The 25786-nt window shown below is 39.1% G+C and overlaps 2 protein-coding genes across 9 annotated transcripts in view; one reads left to right on the top strand and one right to left on the bottom strand.

The window, feature by feature from the left end:
- MCPH1 (microcephalin 1) overlaps window positions 1-25786 on the top strand; it is a 109275-nt gene that overhangs the window by 40554 nt on the left and 42935 nt on the right. The gene's annotated exons all lie outside the window — the stretch shown is intronic.
- Window positions 1-25786, bottom strand: part of ANGPT2 (angiopoietin 2) — a 34380-nt gene that overhangs the window by 6571 nt on the left and 2023 nt on the right. Inside the window, exons 2-5 of the mRNA XM_048497554.1 lie at window positions 12979-13134; window positions 8298-8419; window positions 5309-5541; window positions 3917-4047 (exon numbers count right to left, since the gene is read on the bottom strand). Coding sequence (XP_048353511.1) covers window positions 3917-4047; window positions 5309-5541; window positions 8298-8419; window positions 12979-13134 — 642 coding nt within the window. The remainder of the gene's footprint in view (window positions 1-3916; window positions 4048-5308; window positions 5542-8297; window positions 8420-12978; window positions 13135-25786) is intronic.

Raw genomic sequence — 25786 nt, 5'->3', positions numbered from 1 at the left:
GTACCTCTCAAAAATCATTGTACAAAACTGTCTGTCTGGGCCAAGGGAACTTTATTGGTTCACCTTAATGCTGTGCCTCAAACATGTTATTCGCTATGGTAATGCTGTCGTAAACTAGCAAAGATGACAGGGCTGAATCAGACTGCTTGGGTACTAAAGGATGCTGTGTATGTAGAACTACTACTACTACAGTGGATCTACATGTTTGTATACATAGTGCTGCTGCCTAGTTCATGCACATACAATGAATAGTCAATGCTGGTCCAGTCATCTCTTTGGAAAGTGGGAGGGATTAACTATAGGCCACTCCCATAAAAGATTATCACTGCCTTAAAGGTGGTAACGCTGGCTATCTGGGGGTGAAGATGTTTTCATTACAGCCTGTTGTTGCACATAAGAATCCAAGGATTCTTGTTTGTCTAAGTATTCTTCTACAATAAAAACATATTTCTGAAGCATATACAAATATTGTATAAAGTTTATTTCCAGCAGATTCTGCATCTTGTTGCCAATTCTGGTTTCCAAAACACTTATGTTTGGTTTTTGAAGTCCTTCCTCAGTTGCTTTTGGAAAAAAATATAGAAGCAGGACACTGAGAAGCAGTATTTGTGGATAGATTATAATTATAAGGCTAGATTGCAAACCTAAGGGGAGATAAAGGGCATGGCCTTTTCTGAAAAAGTACGACTAATGTTAATACAATTTTCACGGGTTTATTTCCGAGAGTTTTTTAAACAGGATTGTTTAAAACTTTTTGTCTAATTTAGGATTAAGGAGGGCAAAAACGTATCCTGACTTTTTCAAGTGGATGTCTTGTTGCAATGTTAAACAAATATATCATTCACAACATTATTGTACTACCCAGAGCAGCTTTTTGGCAATTTCATTTATATCCCACAAACTCAATGAAACATGAGTCAAAAATCATGATCCTGAGAACCCAGTTGCCGATATATTTTGACACTGGGCTACTCAAACAGCTGCTCTCCATGAAAATATTCCAAATATAGTTTTTGAAACTTCTGATTTTTGTGATAAAGCACAAGGGAGAGCATCTGCAATTGGCGGGACGGGGGGGGGGGGGAGCACTGACCTGTCTCAAGGTTGCTTCTAAAACACAAGTATAATTATGCTAAATTGTTTTTCTTGCTAGATTGCACTAACAATAGCACATGTTATTTCCTGGACAAGAATGTTAAGCAAATTTGTTTTTACATTATGCTTTCTAATGAAAGTGTGTGTGGGGGGGAAGGAGTAACTAATGTTAAGTTGGCCAAAAGTATTTATTTATAAGTCTCTTGAGAGGCCAGAGTGAGTTTTAAGAGAAAAAGATCACAACAGAAACAGCGGCAGTCTGGCAAAGAAGAGGCAACTCTGTTTTACCGCCCAAACAGATATATCCAAACGTATTATTACAAAGCAGCTTGGATAATAATTTGAAAACCATTCAGTTTTTCAAAAATGTCATCAGTGGGGCTTCTAAAAGTTAGGGGAATAGTCTTAAAAGTTAGTAATTATGTGGTTTCCCCAGGCACAGCATCATTTGCCAGGACTGCTTCTGTAAAACCTCATTTTCAAAGGAGGCTCTACATGAAGGCTGGGCTGCATAATAGTGCTTGATGGATTACAGTTCGAAAGCTGTGATAATCCATTCAACGTCTCCTTCAACAAACAGGGGTGGTATGATGAAGTCTAAACACTATAATCACTGTACTCCGTGCTGCAGGTCTGGGAATAAAAATCACGTCATCAATCTTACTGCCTAATTGCTGGACTAGTAGCAACACTGTTTTTCATAGGTTTGAAACCATTCTTCTGACTTTTAACAGCTCCACAGCGGTGTGCAGAAATTTGCTGACAGCTTGGAACATATACTACTGCCAGTTATACCTAAAGCATATTGGGTGGCTTGTTAAATATTTGAAAGGAGCATTTAAGTCACTGGTGCAATAAAGCAAGGTTGCCAAATTGACAGTGTTTAAACCACAGTGCTGGCACTCACTGCTGTTTGGTTGTTGGTATATTACAACGAGATGAATTGCAAATAAAGCTGGGCAATATTTTGTGCCAGGGCCTCTTGGGATTTTTCTTTCCCTCAATAACTTGGTACTAATTTCGTCCATGTACATACATGTTGAAATTAGACTTCTAAATTTGGGATTAGAGCATATTTAACCAGGAATAGTGATGACCAGACACAGTAGTGTAATGGTCAGAGTGTAAGGCTAGGACAGTGGTAGTGAACCTATGGCATTCCAGATGTTCATGGACTACAATTCCCGTTAGCCCCTGCCAGCATGGCAAATCGGCCATGTTGGCAGGGGCTGATGGGAATTGTAGTCCATGAACATCTGGAGTGCCATAGGTTCGCCACCACGGTGCTAGAATCTGAGATACAACTTCACATCTCTATTGTGTCAGGGAAGCTTTCTGGGTGACCTTGGGCCAGTCAAAAGCTGTCAGCCTGTCAACTCATAAAGCTGTTGGGGGAATAAAGTAGAGGACAGAACAACAATGTAAGCTGCTCTGGGTGTGCAGTGGATAGAAAAACAGGGTATAAGTTAAGTAAATAAAATTTTAAAAAGTTGAACCCTGGAAAAAGGGAGAAGTTACCCAAGGAGTGTCACAGAGTGGAGGTGCCATATAATGCCACTGCTTGTTTCTAGCCCTAACCCGTGGTTAGCTGTTGAATCTGCAGAAGCCCAAATGTAGACAGAAGACATTTGTCTCATTTGGGGTGGTCCAGATTAGAGGGAATTATTATTGGAGTCGATTACCAAATCATGAGGGATTGGGGGGGCTCTCTCATGGACTGTTCTCAATGGCCATGTTAGTTATCTAATTACAGTTTTCATATTCACTGTTTGGAAGAAATGTCCAGATTCTTTGACAAACTAAATGTTAAAAACAAGTAGTTCAAAATCAGATCGTTGTAGTGTTGCTTCATTCGCTTAATGTAGTCTGTTGAATTCATTTTAGCACAGCTTTAGGGGGGTTGTTAGTACAGAGTGTTTCTACCTTTTGGAATAGATTATTCAGGCGGTAGACTGAAAATGCACTGATAAGGGCAAGGCCTGCCATTGCAACCCCAGTCTTCACGCTCTGTCTGTGTAGATCTTCCCAGATTGCATGTGTGTACAGCAGTTATGGTTTTCATAATCAATTCCAAAAGATAGAAACATTCTGTGATACTCCTTGGGTAACTTCTCCCTTTTTCCAGGGTTCTCAGAAACAATACTGTTGTGTTCACATAATTCAGAAGTGCTGCACAAGTCTCCATTTGTTAACTTTTTCCAAATACAAAATATTCCAAATATATTGTCCAAGCAGGACCCTCTGTTCTTCAGAGGGGAACCTCTTGGAAATCCCTGGCCCAAAAATGATCCGGATGGCCTCGACAAGGGTCATGGCCTTTGCGGTCCTGGCCCCCTACCTGGTGAAATATGCTCCCGATTGAGATCAGGGCCCTGCGGGACTTGAGTTGTTTCCACAGGGCCTGTAAGACAGAGCTATTCCACTGGGCTTTCCCTAGTGGCCAGCTGGGCTAACATCTACTTTCTGGCCTCCCGGGGCTTCAGTAAGTCACTATCTAAAATTGGGTTGCGTATTAAGGATTATTTAATTGTTTTAAGGTATTTATTGTGATTTTAATGTAATTGTTTTATGATGCTGTTGCCGCCCTGTTACTGCCATTGGGGAATGGCCAGGGTAAAAATCCGATAAATAAATAAATAATAATATTGCTGGGCTTGCTAATGGTGTGACTTTATAACATCTAAACCAGGGGTCTGTAACCTGCGGCTCTCCAGATGTTCTCCATGAACATCTGGAATGCCGCAGGTTGCAGACCCCTGATCTAAACCTTTATTAAGATAGTGCTTTATTCTGGATAAATTTAATTAAAAGATTCCAATACCTTTTTCTCTTCTCCAGTATTAGGGACTGTTAATGTGTAGATTCCACTGCTTGAGAGTCCTGATTTGAATGCTTCCGCACAATCTTTGAAGCTGATCTGTTCTTCAGTAGCCACCAAAGCATTTTTGGAAGCTAAAAAATAAACACATGAAGCTAAAATATAAACACATGAAAGCCTATGAAAAACGGCCAACTTTAGGAACTTTAGGTTTAGGAAAGGTTTTAGCATGCTAAAACCTTTCTAAGACCTACTGCAAGGCTGACTTGATATCCTTAGCAATGATGGTTGCCTTTGTGCACAAGACTCCTCCCCCTCCTTCCCCTTCCCTGTTTATTACATGCTTGTTTTTCATCTTGTTTAGTAGTTAGGGTTCATAAATTTCGTTTGCTTAAAGTGCAGAAAACTCACATCCAGCATTTTAATTGTTTTTCCACACTTCTCCATCGTTGACACTTTTAGAAGCATTCTCCTTGAATTTGGCAAATGTTCAGGATTTGTTTCCATGTTGTTGAAGCCAACATATTTCAGCTTGTTTACTTATTTGTGCGCAAATTTAGATAATATCACAAGAAACATGAAGAGCTTTGGAAATTTTCTTAAGGCGGTGTTTTTCGGCCTTTCAGTACTACCAAGCCTTCTGTGATAATAAAATAGCTCACCCTGCAATTTTAAAGAGTGAGAATTTTGTTCTGGGCATTCTGCAAGAAAGATCTCATGCCTGGGAAAATAGGGAAAGGGAAAAGATATGGCTCAGTGGAGAACACCTGCTTGACTCTCTAGCACTTTCAGTTAAAATATCTCACTTAGTGGCTGTTCTCTGTTTGAGGCCCTGGGGAGCTTGTAAAAGGCAGGGTGCTGAGTTAGACCAATGGTCTGTCACTGTATAGAAAACTTCATATGGTATTATGAACTACACTTAGATCAAAAGTCTCAAAAGCCAAAATCGAGAGTTTTTCAGTACCCCGCAGGTGCGTCATTTTGTTCCTGCAGTTCCAAACTGAAAGAATTAGCTTCTGCCTCTTCAAATGGTTAATTCTAATGCTAAGGAATCACCCAAATTGTTTGTGGGTGACGTTGGTTCTCTGGTATTGCTGCTATAGGGTGACCTACTGGCTCATTCTTCTCAAAACCACTTTGTTATGAGATTTAACACCCACACTTGGAAGTGGGTTAACCAGAATTAACACTGGGGCCAAACCTCAAGTAGCTTTGGCTCTGGATTCCTTTCTTTATACCTAATATGAATTCCAGTTTCAAGTGGCCTTGGTCTCTGCATGCCTGGTAAAATTTTACTTTCTGTTAAGGAAGAAGCGGAGGGAAATAGGGAGGTGATAGAGTGAGGGTATGGCGGCCAAGATGAAATTGTTTCCAACAGTGTTCCACTTCACTTACGGTTTGGTGTAGAAATCATAAAGAACAGATTCTGAACTGTCTCCCTTAAATCATGTTGTTGTTTTTGCAGAAAGGAGTTGTTAGCTGTGGCTGTGACCAGCTGTTTCTCTAGTTCTTCTATTAGGGAGTTTTGTCTGGATACTATTGACTGTAGCTTATCTTTTTCATCCTTCATTGATTGTAGCTGAAGCATGTGCTTGTCTTCCATGTCAAGGACTTTTTTTTCTAAAAAGCTAACAAACAATTTCAAAACCATTGGGGCTTGTACAGCATTTTTGACTCTCTTAACACAAAAACAGCATTCAGCCAGTTAAAAAACCATGGGCAGTAAGTTCTGTTCAGATATTGCTCACTATAGTAAATATTGTGTGTGGTGAATAGTTTTAGATTCCAGTGTGGGTTAACTGCAGCAATATTTTTGAAGATCACTAGGGCTTTGAGTATTCTGTGCTACGAAAATTAAAATTCTCTGTTCAGGCAATCTAAATTATGGGCAATATATAAATTATGTAAATTGAGCAGATTTATATAGTGTGTCTTACACTGCATACCTCCTCAATATTTAGTGTCAAGCCTCATCCCAAACGGTGGTACATCTAGAAGGGCATTTATGGTCTAGAGTTCTAATGTTTCTCTGAAGAATAGATATTCCTTTTTGGATCACTCTATATGTTCCAAACCAAAAAAATAAAAATTATTTAAAATATTTGTTGCTTTTTAAGTAGGCAACAATATGCTGTTTGAAATATTCAAATACTGTTCTTACTCTTACCACAGTAAATGACACTGTAAAATTTAATCCCTGTTTACTTTGCTTCTCTTGGGTAAAGAATATTGTTTGTATAAAACAAACCTTGGGGCCACATGCACAAATCTAGCTGGATAGTGAAGACAAATGTGAAAACATGCCCTTTCCCCCCTATTCCAGTGTTTACCAGAAATGAAAAGTTCTTTCAGCATAGGGATCCCATCAAAAATATAGTTTGCTAATTTTAAAATTCAGCTGCACATTGTACCATGCAAGTAGAATCAGACTGTTCTGCGAGTCAACACTTTTTCTTTATTTAAGCAAACAGCTTGCACTTTTGTACAACATAGCTTGATACGTCAAAATCTTACTAAAACAATGAAACCAAATAGGTAAGACCATCATCTGCTCACTAAAGAGAATTTAACACTGGTAACAGATTTATAGCATAAGAGAATAAGAGTGGATTGTTTTCATTGGCCAACGGGAAACCGAACAAAATACTCATGGAGCAAATCAAGACTACATTTTACCTCTCTGCAACAATTGGCCTAATGTGATCCCAGCTCAGTGAGAAACATTAATAGTGCTGCTGGCCAGCTGTCACTCAAATGTTTTAGGTAAATAAAAAGAAATGTCATGTCCTTTGATGTTGTACAATGAACATGGAAGCAGTCAGGGATCATGTCTGACTCTCAGCAAATGGAAAGGAACAATTTGATCAAGACTGTGACCAAATGTTTATCTCTTTGGTGGATTAAAACTAGCAGCAACTTTCTGTGGCATCCAGCGCAACATGATGGTCTCACTTTGACCAGGAATCAGATAAAAACTGTTTTACTTGGGAATGGCAAGTGTCACTGCATGTGGCTTGGTGGTCAGATCTTGTTGAATCATATAGGTTTGAATAATGGTTAAAAGAACATTAAAACAGAGTAACAGTTCTACACTAAATGCTTCATGCTATTGAGGAAAAATAACAGAGATGGGACTGTTAGCCATCTCATCAATGGAAATTATTTTTAGTTATTATCACCAGTAACAGCCAGCCTAAAAGGCAATTCCTGTTGGTTTTAAGGGAGTTTTACTTTGCCTTCTGAATGGAGAGGCAATTCCTAGGTCAGTGCATGTATTGAGTTCAGAATTTGTTGATGGTACCTATGTTGTAGGAAAGCTACACTTCTAAAAGCAGGCTGGTATATGTTGCCCTCTTGCTTATTTTTTTAAATTTTTTTTGCATTGACTATATTGCCTCAGAAGAGGAGGAGAAGAAGAGTTTGGATTTATACCCCACCTTTCTCTCCTGTAAGGAGACTCAAGGTGGCTTGCAAGCTCCTTTCCCTTCCTCTCCTCTCCTTGTGAGGTAGGTGGGGCTGAGAGCGTTCCAAAGAACTGTGACTAGCCCAAGGTCATCCACCAGAAATGTAGAGGTGTGGAAACACATCTGGTTCATCAGATAAGCCTCTGTCACTCAAGTGGAGGAGTGGGGAATCAAACCTGGTTCTCCAGATTGGAATCTACCCTGCTCTTAATCACTACACCACACTACACCTTTTCTAAATCATGATGATTTGTGAGAGCCAGGGTGATGGGGATAAATCAAAGGGGAAGCTGTTCCATCTGTTGTAGCAAAATTACACAGGAGTAAAGTGACACCTTACAGATTAATCAAATCTATTTCAGCATAAAAGGTGAAGGTAGAAGCACCGAGTCATAATTGACCCATGGGGTGACGTCACATCATGACATTTACTAGGCAGACTATGGTTACGGTGGTTTGCCATTGCCTTCCCCAGTCTTCCATACTTTACCCCCAGCACGTTGGGTACTAATTTTACCGTCCGTGGAAAGATGGAAGGCTAAGTCAATCTTGAGTGGCTGCCTGAAACTGATTTCCATTGGGATCAAACTCGGGTTTTGAGTCTCTATAAATTGCTTAGCTGAAGTAAGATGGGGAAAATTTGAGCATCAATTCACCAAATACTTATTTGTACTTCTCACACTTATTTTGCTATGAATGTTTGAGTATGAAGGTAGCTGCTCAATTTTGTTGTATTTCAAAACTTTCGCGCATGCTGGCAGTATTTTTATATCTCTATGTTATTTCATTCTCAGTCCATCTACTGAAATAAATTCTTTCAGTGTGTTAATGCAACTAATCATGCAATTATATGCATTTCTTATGGGAGCAAAAGGACAACTGAAATAAACAATAAATGGCAGGATAGCAAGAGTTGTTACCTGTTTTTCTCTTGCAGTTTGCCTATCTCACCGGTCTGGTCTGAAATTTGCCTTTCTAGTCGGCTAGTTGAAAGGGAATGTGCCAGAAGTTGAAGTTCCAACCTTGTTGTCTGATTCAGCACCTGCAGTTTAGGAAATGAGATTTTGAATCACATTTGCCGATTCAGGCCGGCTTAACAACGTAATCGTATTCTAAAATAAAAATGGTCAAACTGACATAAAGTATGATCAAAATGTCTGTTCTTCCAAAACTATCCTTTCTGTTTTATGTGTTAAAACTTCATATTTGGGGGGGGGGGGGGATCTGCGAGACTGGCAATTAAAATTAGACCATTGTATTTTTAATTCTAAAACTAAACTCTTAAGGTAACACTTTTTGGAAAAGGATAATGAACTATTCCAAATCTCTCTCTCACTCTCTTATAATGCATATCAATTGAGTCATCTAATCTAATTGGGTGGCTAGCGATAGAAAAACGTACTTTCAAAGGGAGGGGGATTCAGTTGGATCTGTTAACAAATCTTTATAGTCCTATAGTGGGATGGAGGAAATGGAAAAGACTGTTATGTCCTGGTATCCCGCCACTGACTCCCATTGAAACCATCCAAAATTTGTTTCTGCAAAGCAGCTATGTTTTTTTAAGGGTGGAGATTCTTTTCTTAATTAATAGATGCAAATGCTTTTAAATAATAGTGGTCAACTTTGGACTGAAGGAAGGATTCCTGAAGGGACTAAGTGTCTGCGGAAACTTCAACTCTTAAGCTTCCTACAAAAGAAGGAAATTAAAGGTCAATTAAATAGACCTTTAACTGAATTTGAATATTTTATTGGGAATATAGAGAAACAAGAAAAGAAATTAATCCCTAAAATACGTATGATATTAATACGTCCAGGGCAAACTCCAGTGCAGACAATTAAAAATAATTGGGAAATAGAACTAAATATGGTGAATTAGGAACATTTAGTCATATGTGGTGTTCATGTCCAGTTATAGCAAACTTTTGGAACTCAATATTTGCAGAGATTGCTAAAATAACTCAAGACTCAATTAATCTTACTACTGAAATTAACCTTACTAAATTCATTTAATAATGAAAATACCATTGTAAACAAAAACACTTAACTTTTTATCCAATCCTACATTGAAATTGCCTACAATTATTATATTAGTTCTGGGAACTTGCTGCAGAAGCTTTTTATTAGTTACAGCTAGAATGCTTATTGCCGAGTGTTGGAAAAATGTTAAAGGAATTTCTTTAGATAGGTGCCGTGATAAACTAAGGAATATACCAGCACTGTAAAGTTCAACAAATATAATTACAGTAATTCAGGGGAGAAAAAAGAAAGAAGATAATTTGGAACTATCTTATAATTTATTTAACAGAATTTCTGGAACACAGCTCATTAAAAAATTTTCTTTAATGATTGGAGGGTCTTACATTTTAGGTTTCAAGAACAGCATCTGTTCCTAAGAATGAGGAAGAAAAACTGTCATGTGGAATGTTGCTTTATATTACAATCTGCCGTTTGTCCTTTAGTCCACATTAGTTTTTTTCATTGTATTTTACATCAACTGTTTTAATTCTTCAAATTCTGGCATGAGTTGGAAGGAAAAAATTTATTACTCACATCCTTCATATTGAGCAATCGCTCAGGACATGATTTCACACTTGAGTGTACTTCCGAATTGCTTCCAAGGAATTGGTGTCTCTGAAAGACCATTCATTTAGGTAATTCCTTTATGATATTAAACCCTTTACCCCAGTTAATAGAACACATGCTCAGCTTCCAAGCTGAAGCTGGCTACAGAAGCATCCTTTAGATGCACTTATCTGTAATAGTAAAATATTGCATATTAACTGAAACTGATTCAAAAGATTTGCTGCTATTTAGTTTTTTAAAAATATACACTTGTCACTGGAGCAGGTCTGATAATTAAAAACACTATAAAGTGTGTGGCACATCATCTGATATCTCTCCAAAATAGACACTTAAATTTGAATCATACAAGTACCGTAGTTACTTGGCCTGGTCTAGACATGCAAAGTAAGGTGATAGAATTGTTGAGGTTGTAGAATGGTCTGAACCACTTCATTCTGGGTTGTCATCTTTTTTTTTAGTCTTTCATGTAAAAACACTCAGAAAATTAAGAAAAATACCCAGTACTTTAAGGAGAAAGAATCTACCCTAGCCCTTTGCAGACACTGCTAGATTTCTGTTTACAATGAGTTACTGGCATTGGGGAATTTCAGAAAAAAATGTCATCCCTCGCCTTTGGTTTGAAGTGGTATAGTTCATGCCACCTCATTCTGCTGTATGTATAGACTGAGCCCTATACATCTTCTGTTTCCCTCATACATGCAGTCTGAAGTGATGTGGTCTAGAATTCTACAGTTCATTCTGTATAATGTAGAGAAAGGTACTCAATTTCATGCTAATCTAAAATGTGCAAAACATTTTTAAAAACAAGCTTTTAGATAAGCTGTGTGCTAAGAAAAGAGGTTTGATCTTCAGTTAAACATCTGAAAAACTATTCTAGCAATACACAGAATGATTCCTGCAAACTCAGTCCACATTGTCAGGAATGTAAAGAACTTAGAATGCATTTATTATTTCAGAATGTTCATAGTGTTTGTTCTGTAAATATAATCGCTGTGGTTACTCCATAATGGCCACACTTTTCAATTTATTTGACTTGAGATCTATAACAAGATGACTTTTTTTTCCAGCTGAAGTATGGGAACTTCTCTGTTCTCTTTTAGGAACCACAATTGATTTGGGACTTGGACATCAACTTGAAAAAATGTAACAATTTATTTTTCTTTGTAGCTTCCTGTTATTCCCTAACCTCTCTCCCACTCAGTTCAATCTCTTGATTTATCCTGCAGTTAACGCTTGAAACTCTAGCACTGATGCACGTTTTCTCAGAGATAGTGAAATCTTGTGCAACAGTGCTCAACTTGGACCTGTCTGAGAGCTACTTGAGGGCTGTCCTGAGGGCCACAGCAGATGCTTGCCAGTGGAAGGCTGGATTTGGATACAAATTGAGATCACAGCTTACACATGGATAAACAGAGTCTGGCTTTATCAAGCATACATCTACCCAGTTTCAGTTCCTGCTTGGGGGTGTGTGGGCAGAATGGGAATAACAGTGACCAACTCAGCAGGACTTCAGGAAGGCAGAGTGCCAAGATTGCAAATCAAAATACTGTAGTGTATCTCCCAGGACAAAATTTTGTAAGTACTCAACTAGAACAGGAAATATATTTATAATACCCATATACGCGAGTCAATAAGTTTTCCCAGTTTTTTGTGGTAAAATTAGGTGCCTCGACTTATATGCGGGTCAACTTATACACGAGTATATACGGTAGCCTTTTCCCAGTGGGTTCATTCATTTTCTGAGGTGTTGGTATTGTCCAGTGGTTCCAGTACAACTGCATCTTCTACCATAATCCTCCATCCTCCATAGGTGTCAAACTCGCAGCCCTCCAGATGTTATGGACTACAGTTCCCATGATGCTGGCAGAGGATGGTGGGAACTGTGGTCCATAACATGTGGAGGACTGCGAGCTATCACATATATTTCTGAGTGGCTTTTGAGATAATTGGCTGCAGTGCACAAGCATCAGAAATGCTTCTCTATGTCCTTTGTGCTATCATAAGGTCGGATCCAGGTGAAGCATGAGTAGAAGAAAAGGAAACCAAAAGCATAAGGTCCAGTTCAACCGATAGTGCTTAACTGCAGTATTGACCTGATCAAAGAATACCTTCCACTGTGTCTTGGGCATGCCAAAAAGAAAGTTTGGATCCATTAGTTTTACATTAGCACAAGCAGCCCATAAGGTTTACTTTTAACATTTCTGAGAGCCAGTGTAGCATGGTGGTAGCAGACCACTCTGGAGAACCAGGTTGGATTCCCCACCCCCTCCATATGAACAGTGGACTCTAATCTGGTGAACTGGGTTCATTTCTTCTATAAGGCGTCTCAAAACGGCTTACAGTTTCCTTCCCTTCCTCTCCTCACAACAGACACCTTGTGGTGTAGGTGGGGCTGAGAGAGTTCTGGGAGAACTATGACTAGGCCAGGCTTCATGTGTAGGAGTGGAGAAAACAAACCTGGTTCTCCAGATTAGAATCCACCTGCTCTTAACCACCACACTACACTGCCAACATGCTGGGTGGCCTTGAGCGAGTCACAGTTCTCTCAGAACTCTCTCAATCCCTCCTATCTCATAAAATGCCTATTGTTGGGGGGGCGAGAGAATTGTAAACCACTTCCTTAAAGGCAGAGAAAAGTGGGATATAAAAACCAACTCCTCTGTTGCTGTTTGCACAAAGGCACAAACAGGAGTGTTCCAACCTACTGATATAATCTCAGATATCTCTTTGGCTGCTTTTTGTCAGGCAGCTCATATAGGAGATCTGGCAAATGGGAAAGAGGGGGAACAATCTGCTTCAGACAGCAGAGTTCTGGTAGGATCCAACCTGTAACTTGTTCTGTAACCTCATCCCCCAACTTCCATCTCCTTTGAGGCACCAAAAGCTCCATTTTATAAGCTAAATGCTTCCCATGTAGCTGTAGAGATAAAGCTTTCTGGGGCAAAGAACAAACATTAACCCATGAAATATAAGGCACATTGCTGCAGAATTAATTCAGGTTGGACAGTTGCTACTTACATGTGCTTCAACATCTGTTAATTTGCGGGTCTGTTCAGCAGTTTGATTTAGCAGGTTGGTGCCAATTTCAATCATGACTGCCGTCTGATTCTGCACTGCATTCTGCTGGATCTCTACCATTTCTTTTTTCATGTTGTCCTGGATATAACTCTCAAGCTGCATAATAGAAGAGAGAGAATGTTTAAGTTTTTGTGTTGTTTTGTTTATGTGTGAATATGTTCCGGGCAGAAGTCAAAGCACTGCTTAAACTTTCAGATGCATTCCCTTCACAGTGGGTTTTTATTTTTGTCCAACAAGACCAAGTCGGATCTCCTCTGACAAATTAATGATTAGCAAGCAGAGATTCATGAGACACCATGTGGCTTCCCTGTACTCACTGCAGACCTGAGAATGGTGTGCTAAGGAAATTGCTTCAGACACAGAAGTTGCTATGAAAGGGGCAGGAGAAAATTATCCCACTGTTCTCCATCATGTCTTCAGAGTGAGTCTCTAGTAAGTACTAGATACTGATCAGCAAAAGAAGTGGTACCCAGGGTTAAGAGTCACATCACATAGTGCTGCTCTGGACATGCTATTAAACTTTAAAGCGGTAAAATGCTAGTGGTTATTTCAGTGGTGGAATTCAAACATTTTAGTAACAGGTTCAGATGGTGGTCGGATTCAAACAGTGGCGTAGCGCCAATGAGGCTGGGCGGGGGCACAACGGGGGCGTGGCCAGGCATTCTGGGGGTGGGGCTGTGGCAAGGACGCAGGGCGAGCGTGCCCCAGGTGCAGTTCCCCTTCGCCCCGCCTCTAGATTCAAATAATGACTGTTTAAAGTATTAAAAAAGCAATATACCGTATGGTAGTGTATTATTTCTTTTTTATATAATTATATTGATTGATTTTAAATAATAACATACCGTATATACTCATGTATAAGTCGACCCGCATATAAGTCGAGGCACCTAATTTTACCACAAAAAACTGGGAAAACTTATTGACTCGCGTATAAGTCGAGGGTGGGAAATGCAGCATCAATTGAGGCATCAGTAGGTTAAATGTTTTTGAATATTTATTTCAAAGAAAAACAGTAAACTGGCTCTGTAAGTGGAAAAGAGGGTCAACAAGAACAATATGGTATCAACAATAACTTTAAAAGTACAAAAACCTTAGCTCAACCAGCAACCAAGCTAAAACACAAGAGTTAAAATCCTTCAAAACTGGATTCCTCATCATCATCTGTATGTCCAAATGTAACCCAATTTAGATTTTAAGAGGGATATTATCAGAAATGAAAATCTACTGTTAGTTTCCATTGTAAACAACAATGGGATGGGCATCTCTTTGGGGGTCAATAACTTGGATCCCCTGACCCAAACCTCACCAAACCTGGCTAGTATCATAAAGAGACTGATGTGAGACCAGCCAGGTTTGGTGAAAGTTTGGTTCAGAGGGTCCAAAGTTATGGACCTCAAAAGCAAGTAGCCTCTATCTACTAATAGCTCCCATTGAAAACAATGGGGAAATGGGGACCTCCTTTGGGGTCCAAGCAACTCTGAACCAAACTTTACCAAACCTGGCTGGTATCATCAGGAGAGTCTTCTGAGGGTATCCTGAAATTTTGGTACTACATTGTATTCCAGGTCAGATAGGTCCATACCCCATCAGTTTCGTCAGCATGGCCACATGCTGGTAGGGGCTGATGGGAATTGTAGTTCCTGAACATCTGGAGAGCCGCAGGTTCCCTACCCCTGGAGTAGACAATACTGACCTTGATCAATCCATAGACTCAGCATAAAGCACCTTAACTGCACAGTATAAGAAAAATTGCCCTTGATTACATTTGCCACTGTTCCTGACTGTAATGAGGGGAGATGGAAGTCAGTTCTAGATGTAAAGTTGGTCAAGAAAAGTTAAATGAAGGGAAATGTGTTCTTCAGTAGTCTGTAGGCATGTAAGAGTAAGGAGGAATGATGTCAGATAAATCAGGATACAAAGAAAGTTTTTCTGAATGATCAGTGTTAACACCTAAACTAAAAACGAATCATTTGAGCTGTGAGTATGCCACTAACTGCTTATACTGAAGTGGTGATAAAAATAGGCTTTGAGATCATTTTGACCAAAAAAAACCCCTGCTGTTTTTTCAGCATTCCTAGAAGGAAGACATTGTTTGTCAGCCTTGCTTTTTATGTTTTTGTTTGTCAGAAAGCTTTGCGTAACAAACAGCATTGTTAGAGCATACCAGACTTCTTGCCTAATCTCTAAAAGTGTATGTAAGAAACACTTTTAAAGATTTGTACTCTTGATTCAGGAAGGTGACTAAACTCTTTTACATTTGCCTAACTCTCAACTCTTGAGTAATACTTCCATTGTCGCTAACAGCAGTACAACTCTACTGGAGGCAACAATGGTAGGAAGTACCAGCAAAGCTTGAAATAACCCAGAGGTGGGATGCAGCCTATTCGCACCTATTCGGTAGAACCGGTTACTAAAATTTTCAGAGAATCGTTACACGATGAACTCCACTAGGAACAAGGGGGTAATCTCTGTCCCTGGGTACAACAAATCTCGTCACCCCTCAGGGCCCCCGTGGCCCCCCTGCCCCCCATGGCACCCTCCCATGTGCATATGAACTGTATGAAATAATACAATATATAGTAATTGGTGTAAAGGTTATAGGTAAAGATTTTTCATTTTCTTTTTTCCCCTTGAAATTTATATTGGAAAGAGAGGCGTTTAAACTACTCTTTTAGATTAAGGATTTTGAATCTCTCTCTCCCTCCTTGTTAGTTTCTTCAAGTGGAATAGATAAAGTAGTTATAGGAATCTGAAGGGGAAGTAGAAAGTAGGGAGGGAGGGAAATATGGGAAGGAGGGAGGCAATATAGGATGTTTTAGTTGGGTTTTTTTTTTTAGAGAAATAGACAATTAGATATGTTTGTAATATGTTAACAATTGTAAATAGTTTTTGGTTTCTCTCCTTACTTACCGTATATACTCATGTATAAGTCGAATTTTTCAGCACATTTTTAATGCTGAAAAAGCTCCCCTTGACTTATATGCATCACAACTTTTTTTGTGTGTTTTACTTTTACCGTTAGCGCAGTTTTTATGCTAGTATTCAACAAAAAGATCCAAGTTTGGCCAGGCGTGGTGTAGCGGAAGTAAAGTGGTACCAGCAGCACACCTCTATACTAATTAATTATTAAGCCCAGTCATATTCAAAAACATCATTATGGCACTAATGAACACACAGCTAACATGGTTGTTTGATAAAAGAGATGAGAGAGTGGGATGAGACCAACAGAGCAAGACTGGAAGCAGCGGCGGGGACAGCTGCTGCTGTTAGCTTCAGCATGCTAGCTTAGCCCAGGCAGGAGTTCCAGCCCTTTCCTCCTTGACTGCATCCTCACCAAGACAGCTGAGGCTTCTCTCCCTAGTTGGCTTCCCATCCCCAACCAGCCCTACTCCTTCCTATGGTGGCCAGATGAACAACTTTCTGTAGTGCAGGCTCTTGGACAGCAGCTTCATCACCAACCTGCCCAATGGCTACATGTCCGACCTGCAGCAGCTGGAGCCCCAGCAGTTGCCACCACCTTCCTCTGCATCTTCTGCAGCATCGGGGTGCATGCAGCTGCTGCTAGCGGCGCCAACCCAGCTGCCGCTGCCATCGGTTGGCAGCAGCTTCTTTAGCTCCCTTTCCATGTAGGACATGTCAAATATAAAATTGTTGTAAAACAGTGCCTTGGAGTTTTAATGAAATGAAAATATGTGGTTTGTAGGGAAAATAAAACAACCGATTTAACATGTACCATTTTTGGCACTGCATTCTGAACCACATTAATGATTTTAAAGAGAAAGGATCAATTTGGCAGCTTTTATTTCAAGCAAAGACACTTCTAGCTCCTTGTTTATGTCTGTTCCATAGAACAAGTCAGCCACCAGACTAACAAATTGCTTTTACAGAGATGTCTTCATTATTCTTCATCCAGGTGGAGTTATGAAAGCAATCCTGGCTTTGCCTTCCTCGATGCTTTCCGTAATATAAGAAAGCATACAACTAGCAATTTTTGCCAACTGAGTGTCGCCTTGGATGCCTGGCATAAGTAAACATTGTAATACATGATCCAGATCACTCCCAGCCAAAAAGGCCTAGAGGATATTAATAAAATTTAACATTGAAAGAGTTCAGTGGGGGAAGATGAGGAAGAGCCTAGGCATGTTCTCCATTCTGATGGACCATCACTGCTGTTGTCCATGACCTTGCTTTGAGTATTGTTGCAAGTTATGCAAGTTGTTTGTGCAAGTTATACATATCCAGTATCATCCACTGACTAGCTGAACTGCCTTGTTCTTCTTAAGCCAGTGCCGTATTGTTGGAAGTGTAAAAGGCTAACTACAGTCCTATGTGGAGTCATTGTAATCTAAGCCCAATGCAACTAACAGTATAATCCTATGTGAAGTTATTCCATTCTCAACCCAATGGACTTCAGCTGCAGCAATTTTGTGTACAATTGCACTGAAATTAATCTCAAACACATGGTTTGGCCTGAATAATTTGTGGTGTGCCTGCTATCTAGGGAAGAATCATGAATGTGTATCTTTGACCACTTTTGTAACTGCATATTTTATGATGGGAGAAAAAGATAGTTTAATGTGCTTCTTAACTATGTCCTCACACTAGTCTGTTATACATTTCCCGTTTTCAAATCTCACTTTTTGCAATGAGAGCCTCTTTACTTTATTTTTAGCCATTTTATTTTAAAGTCTCTCAACATTACAGTGAGTTTGGTTTTGCTTTTCTGTATGGTCAGGGAAAGGGAAAGACAGAACAAGTATACAGCTTAAGGCTGGAACAGAGTCAATTGAAAACTGGTTATAGTTCTAGTTCGGACAGGAAGTCCCTGTAGACTTCTGTTGTTTGTCAAGAAAAAACAATTCTCTTGAGAATGCCGATGGGAATGCTTGAGAAGCCTGCAGTCTTAGTTTTATACACCACCCTGCTGAGAGTGTCTCTGTCAGTCCAGACCTCCAGCTAAGCTGTCCTCTCTTATCTCCTCTTCCTGTCAACAAACAAAAAGGTGAAAGGACCAACTTAAATGAATAATAGATAGATATACATTGAGATAGATTAGAAAATGCTCACGGCAGAGAAGTATGCATTCTTCTTCGCTTAAAGTGGGAAGCATACCCCAGTATGTGTTCGCGCCAGTACCGCTCAACGGCAAACACCTCGTGTTCAGTGAAAAGGAAATCTAGACTCTTTGAAGTGAAATGTATCTGCTATGTTTAATTGGCTATTTTTAAATTTTTCATTACTGTCGCTTAGGTCTTGCTGTTTATTAGAAAGCACGCTCTTGGGAACATTGCAGGCTTTATAAACTGGTTATTTCTGTGCTGCCTCTCCAGAAGAAGCTCTTTGATAGTGTCTTTTGATGATGCATCAAAAACAGTGATGTTTGTGAGCTGACATTCAGTGTGACCCATAAATGGTTTGGCTGATGTTTCAGAGTGTACGTTGATTTAAAAATTGGAAATTTCATTGCAACTCACAAACAAAAGTAATGTCTTAAGACTGACCAAAATACCACAGAAATGATGTGCAAGCCTTTGAAGTTACCCTGGAATTCTTTATTGGACCTTTGGGAGGACATTGATTCATAGGGTTGCCATGAATTGGAAGTTGCTTGACAGCACATAACACACACATAAAATGAAATTGTGAGAATATTAAAAATCTAATCCCTGTAGAGAAAACTGAAACAATTTATCTGCCTCTAAAGATAGTATGCTGTCAGAAGGTGACTTCTCCAGTATCAGAAATATCCATTGTCAAGAACACAAAAAGGACAAAATGGTTTCCATTGATTAGTGTTGAAATAACATAAACCAGAACCTGCAACTAACATACCCAGTTGGTATTTTCACTACCTTAATTTACTTTGAAAGGTTGTGGTCACCTCCCTGTCAGAGTTACTGTAAACCTGTTCACTTTTCAGAAATAACAAGAAAATTATTCTGTGTATTTTGTTCAAGTGAACTTTAATACCTTTTTCATTGAATAGTGTGCTTTACTGATGCCAGTGAAAGACCTAATTAATTTTGTCTTTGAAAAAGAGGTACTGTGTCTCCTGAAGATGAGAAGATTTTAAAACATGTTTTTACCATGAAAAGAAACTCATTGGCAGCCCCATCTGGGGGGTGGAAGAGATGAAATAACTTTGGGGAAATGCACAACCTTGTGCTGACACATTTGGCCCCTCTGCCAGAATAAAGGACCCTGGAAATTTGGCCCATTATGGAACAATGCTGTCATCCAATCAGGCACCAATGTGGGGCAGGCAGGTCTTTCCCAGGGGCAGAGTCAACATTAGTCAGCTTCCACCCAGGCTTTGAGCCAGGTTCGCCATGACCCAGGGCTCAAAGTTGGGCAGTGTACCTCCATTTAGTCCTATGGAGGACTTTCTGGTGGCAGAGTTTTTTCATTTTACCTGCCTCCCCATACCACCAGAAAGCCCTCTGGAGGTAGCAAGATAGTGGCACTGTCCCTGGCCACCGAAGTTTATTGCTGTCTGAGTTTGGTTCCTTATTGTCAGTGGGAGTCCACTGAACTTCATATGGTATCAGTTCCTCAAGATTGGTCAACAATAAGCTACAATGCATCATACTACATTTCTTGTGTCCTCAAATTAACTGATATGCTTCACTTTGGTTTACTTCTGTTGGAGTACAGGCTGTGCCTTTGATGTTTACAATATTAACAGGATTAAGGGAGTTCCATTATGGGCTATGGCAGCCATTGTTGTGGGCTTGTCACTGACTTTGTACAACAATAATTGCTTTTCACCTGGATCAGCAAATTCTTCCAGTTAAGAAGTAGAAGAAGAAGAGTTTGCATTTATATCCCCCCCCCCCTTTCTCTCCTGCAGGAGACTCAAAGGGGCTTACAATCTCCTTGCCCTTCCCCCCTCACAACAAACACCCTGTGAGGTAGGTGGGGCTGAGAGAGCTCTGAAAAGCTGTGACTAGCCCAAGGTCATCCAGCTGGCGTGTGTGGGAGTGTACAGGCTAATCTGAATTCCCCAGATAAGCCTCCACAGCTCAGGCGGCAGAGCTGGGAATCAAACCCGGTTCCTCCAGATTAGATACACGAGCTCTTAACCTCCTACGCCACTAGTAGGATGAAATTTGACTAGAGAAGATCTTGACTTCTTTTTTGTGCAAAGCTAATGGACAACTTGCACTTATATTGTGATGTTGTGTGGATATGTGCTATTTCATCATGTATTGGCAGTGTTTGTGTCCTGAAAAGGTGAGGCCAATGTTTGTTTTCCAACATATTTGTATTTTTAAAATGTATAGTTATAACATGTTGCAGGCTATAAGAAATTCCCACACAGAATTTTGTAATGTGTAGTAATTCTGGTTTTTTTGGTAATACCTGTGGACTTTGTCTTTCTTCTTACCATCTATGTTCATAGAAGTCAATGGGCTTAAAACATAATAACTCATTATAGAATGATACTGGTATAGGATAAGGAGCTTGTTTGATAATTTAGCAAGGTAAAGTGTCATATAGGGATATGCATTCAGGTATATCCAGTCAAAAAACATACCCCCAAAATACCTTGTTATTTTTCAGATGTATTCTGAATTTGGATACACATTAGAGAATCATGATCAATTCCAAAAAAAGTTTTGGACTATCCAGAATTATCAGAGACCAGTGTTTTAAAGAAGCCAAACATTGAGGGGAGATTCTTTTTGCGGGTTTTCTGGGTAACTGATGGGAGTGGGGAGTGGTAGCTCTCGCTATCAAATGAGATTACACATTACAACTTGCTAGGTTGCTTCTGCTAGGATTTTTTGGGTTGATGTTGGTTTTGTTGGAACTCCCTTCCCTTGCTTCAGCTGGTTTGATTTGAATTCTCTGGTTTCACATTGGTTGTGTGTTTGGCTTTGCCACAAGCATTTTGGATCTCTAATGGAGTTGGTCTAGTGGGCTTGTTGGTTCACTTCCATTGGAAAGCACCAGTGGTTGCTTGCTATTGTTTTGACTATTCTTTGCCCTGGAAAATGGATTCTTCTCTCCCCCCCTCCCTATAGGAAACGCTGGTGGAGAACTAGTGGCATTTTGTCAGAGGCCCATAAAATTGGACCCCTTGGGTGTTCTTTAATGGACAGACAACACTAGCTCTGGTGGCATTTTGGTATCATTTGCATCAAAAACTGACTTCCCAGCCCACCCCAGCCCGAACGTTTTTCCATAGAAAATCATCGACCTGAATAATTTCAGAATCCTAAAAAGAAAAACATATCCAAATACGGAATTGGTATTAGTGTCACGAGTAATCTGGAACACCAGATTATGCCCTTCTTGAAATCCAAATCTTAAAAAATACCATTTTTTTCGTGTGCACATTCCTAGTGTCATGAACATTTATAAAGGAATTAATACTGAAATATTATTTCTCTACTCACACATACTTGGTTCCAGAGAATCCTGTAAGCAAGAAAGACAGCAATTCTGCATGTGCATGGGTCAGTCACTAATAGTTGCTCATCTAGCTGCAGGTACTCCTCCCTGCCACATCCTATTTCTCTTTTCAGAAAGAGACTTCCTGGGATGGTTTTTGAGGCCTAGAGGTGCTTTGACCAGTGATAATTTGGTGTGTACATTTAACAATACGGTTACATCCCGGAAAGGCTTTACTTTGTGCATGGGGATCTGATGTCTAATTGATGAGGCAAGCCTTTTAATGTTTATCCATCACAAGATTTAAATCGCTTACTGAGACAATTTTGTGCATCTCCAGATCTTATCTGTGACATGCCTAGCATTCAACTCTTTGACTATTTTTGCAGAAGCAACTGGGTTGACTTTTATACAAGTTATTAACTTCAGTAAATGGTCTGTAAAACTGATAGTCTTTTGAAGCTAAAAGAAAAGAACTTTGTTAAATACAATGCTTGTACTTTAACTTCAAAAGAGCATCAGTTTGATAATGGCAGCTGACATGGTGAGCAAGGCAAGTGAGAAGCAGAGCTGGTTTCCAGACCATTTTTTTCCTTGGGGAAGATAGGAGTCGATCTTAGTCAGATTCACTCTGGCAGGACAGTACTTGGAAGGGAGACCACCAAGGAAGACTCTGCATCCTTGGTGGTCTCCCTTCCAAGTACTAATCCTGCTTAGGTTCTGAGATCTGACAAGATAGGCTCTACCATGCCACTTTCCCTCCCAAGCCACATTAGTCCTAACTGAAACAACAATTGCATTTAAAAGTAGCTGGTCCCAAAATGATTTATTTCAAGATCATTTATCTTTGCCTTGAACACAGCATTTCAGAAGCTCAAGTCAAGTCAACCTTTTTTGGCATATCTGCATAAAAGATCATGTGTTTGTAGGGCTACGAATGGAGCCTTTGTAATTATCTGTAATTTCTTCGAAACAGGGAATGAGACCCCAAAATGATGTGAGACAAATTAACGCTACTTATTAGAGAAAGCTTTCATATATAGGGAAAGGTGTGGGGGGAGGGGGATTTCCCAAACAAGTACAGATTTGCAATCTTTCTACTCATTGCTGAGGGCCAGTTGAGCTCTGCACCTGCTCTGCTGGTGGAGTCCTTTACAACCCAACGTGCAAAAATTCTGCTAATAGCTGTCCAATATCATGTCCTATATGGTACATTATATCTTGATATGAGATTTTAAATGGTCAATTTTTTTTGGATCAATCAGAGCCACTTTTCAAAGTGTCTAAAGTTTACAAAGGTCCATTATGCATGGAACACTTAACACAGGGCTCTTCACTGCGCAGTAGACTTTTTGTTGGGTCTCCTCATGTTTCTCTATTTGCACTCAAGGAGGAACTCACTCCTGCCATGCAGCTTTTCTACAGAGAGCTCTCCCAGGTCTGGTTCCCTTAACTCCACCCATTAATTCTAAAAGACGCAGTTCTTGTTACATACAGTAGTCAACATTTCTGGCTTATTCTTTTAAATAGCATTTATATTGATATTATAGTCCTCCACACCCAATGAAAGAGGCAAAGCCTAAGTTTATGGACCCTGAAAGGGGTAGCCCCATCTCCTATTAGCTCCCATTGGAAAATTGGACCCCCCTGAAGTAAACTTCTCCAAACTTGGGTGATATCATCCAGAGAGTCTCCCGAAGGCCTGATGAAAGTTTGGTGCTGCTAGCTTAAAAATATGTCCCCTGCAGGCCAAAAACCATAAAACACCAAAAATACCTAAACATTCAAAAAACCAGAACTGTTTTTGATTTTTTCAGAAAATCAGAAAATCTTCGGGTTTATTGAATCAAATATTTGGGTTTTTTTACTTTAATGATAATTTTAAAGCCAAATAAACTAAATCTGAATTTTACAGAATGTTTTCAGTATTGCTCAAGCTTAGTTGAAACCTCTCAGCATGCCATTAAGTAATGGGGTGATGATCTTTGTGTGGGCATCCATCACCCCAACGTAGAAGAATATAGTCCACTGTCTCTATTTCTCCATCATTACAAGGACAAAATCTTTTGACAAGGAGAATTTTCCTGTAGCACCCATCTAAAACTGCAGACTGGGGGGCAGCACAAAAATTGTGTCGAATCTTTGAAAGATAAGGTGCTGACAAGTTTGGAACAAGAAAACTGGAAAATAAATATCCATGCCTGGAGGAGGCCTTGACCAAAGTGCAAAGATTGACATATATCATAGACACAGGGAAGAAAGATCAGAAATTAACTGAATATTTAGGGATGAGCAAAAATCAGTGCACTGGACACACTACTAAGTGGCAGTACAGAATATGGGGAAATAAAGACTGGTTCTCCAGATTGATGTTTATGTGTGACCTGCATGCAGCTGAATTCTGCATCTCAAATTTTACCTGTTCCTAGACCATATTATCATTCTGAATATTTAGTTGAGATCTTCATAGTCGTCTTCTTACAATGAATACAGTGTAGTTCAGTCATCTTTAAAGCTTCATGCCACTTTAGAGAGCAGATAACAGATTTTATTTATGGTAGTACCTAGCTAAAGTAATGAAACAAAGTCACCACCACACAGCCACTGGAGCATTCTACTTTATCTGTCGGCTGTTTCTGTGAATAAATTATGAATCAAACTAATGCTGTTATCTGCTTGTGAAGGGAATTAGGGATTACTAAGCTCTAGGAGTTTTCATTAATTTAAACTTTCTTTTCTGAGACTGTATCCAAAAAGCAGTAATAGTTGTTTCTGACCGTGCTTGGAAATTAAATTAAGTTGTTGCTTGACTATTTTAAAAACTGATTAAACTGTGAAATTATTTATCTCCAACCTGTAATTAAACCCCAGCAGGCTCCTTTTGCTTCTGCAAAATAGTGGAAAGCAAATATACAATATGAAAATAGAATTGCCGAGGATTGATGGCAGTTAAAAAAAATAGACTTCACACTTAGTCTACTTTTCCCAAGAAACATGATTAGCTGAGATGCAGTGCATTGCGCTGAGCTGTTGTTTGGTATGTTAAATTGTTGCAGATGTACTGAAGATGCGCTGACATCTTTAATGATGTGATAAATTAGATGCTATGCTAACTCTTAAGTACTAATAAGGGCATTCGTGGTGACTGTGTTGCTCCTGGAACGAATGAAACTCTAGCCTTGATTCTCTAAAAATTTCTGGAAAGCAAAGGAACTTTGACACCTCCCCACTTCCTATTTTGATGGTGCAGCAAGGACAGTGGTTCACTTACTCTCCCATTCAGGTAGTGCCTTGTTCATTCAGAAACATAACATTTCCTTTGGTGATTGATTGAAGGAGGGAAATGCAAAATTGTTTAGGGATGTAGCATACATTTTGGACATTATGGATAACTTGTTCTAGGAAGAATTAGATGGTATTTTAAGACATTTTAAGCTTAAAAAATAAGTGTTCATTTTCCTAACATGAATGATAGAATATTATTGTCAAGGGAGAGAGAAAAATCAAAATATGCCTCTTTCATCATAACGTTTTAAAAATTATTTTAATTTGTGAGTTGTTGGTGGAATTAATTTTTAATAGATTTGGCCATACTGAATGCTGTATTACACATGGCAATTTACTTTGGATAATAAATAAAATATTTTAAAACAATATTTGAAACCTTTCATGGTTTAGATTTTCTTTTTCAGTGTTGTTTTGATTTACCAGTTGTCATTAGAAAAACAGTTTTGAACAGAAACAGGCTGAGATAGCATCAAGGCCAGATGTTAAAGAAATTATTTCCTAAACTATGTAATTCCACAGAAAGATTAGTGGGTGAAATGCAGTGAGTGTTCACAAATGAAAAAGTGTCCTTCCCAAAATATATACCTGATTCTAAATTAATGTGCTAAATTTGCAGTTTTTCCCCCAGACTTCTGTGGACAAAAGGAAAGGAGAATGGAACCAATTTACAAATGATTTTAGTCTAATTATCACTTAACTAGGAAATTTATTAATGAAATTTGTCCATTATTAACTAGGAAATTAATTAATCTAGCAGATGCTCCAAAAGCCTCATATCTTTTAACTAGATATTTTAGGAAACAACTCAACAATTGCTTTATTAGCACAATTTTATGTATTTTTCATTTGCAGAACACCACTGATATGGAACAGTGTAATATCAAAATAATGAATATAAGCCTAGGATGTAAAACACTTTTTTCTGATATAAAAATAGTGTTTCAGTGTAAGGAAAAAAACTGGTTAATATCACAAGGAAGGCTTCTTTTTCATTAACTATAGTTTTATATATCATCATAGTTTTCCAGACACTTTTACACATGCATATGATTAGCTACTTTAA

This window comes from Sphaerodactylus townsendi, linkage group LG01 (genome assembly GCF_021028975.2).
Source record: "Sphaerodactylus townsendi isolate TG3544 linkage group LG01, MPM_Stown_v2.3, whole genome shotgun sequence".
Taxonomy (NCBI): Eukaryota; Metazoa; Chordata; class Lepidosauria; order Squamata; family Sphaerodactylidae; genus Sphaerodactylus; species Sphaerodactylus townsendi.
The sequence above is the reverse complement of the archived record's forward strand: the minus strand, read 5'-3'. Positions and strand labels throughout refer to the sequence as shown.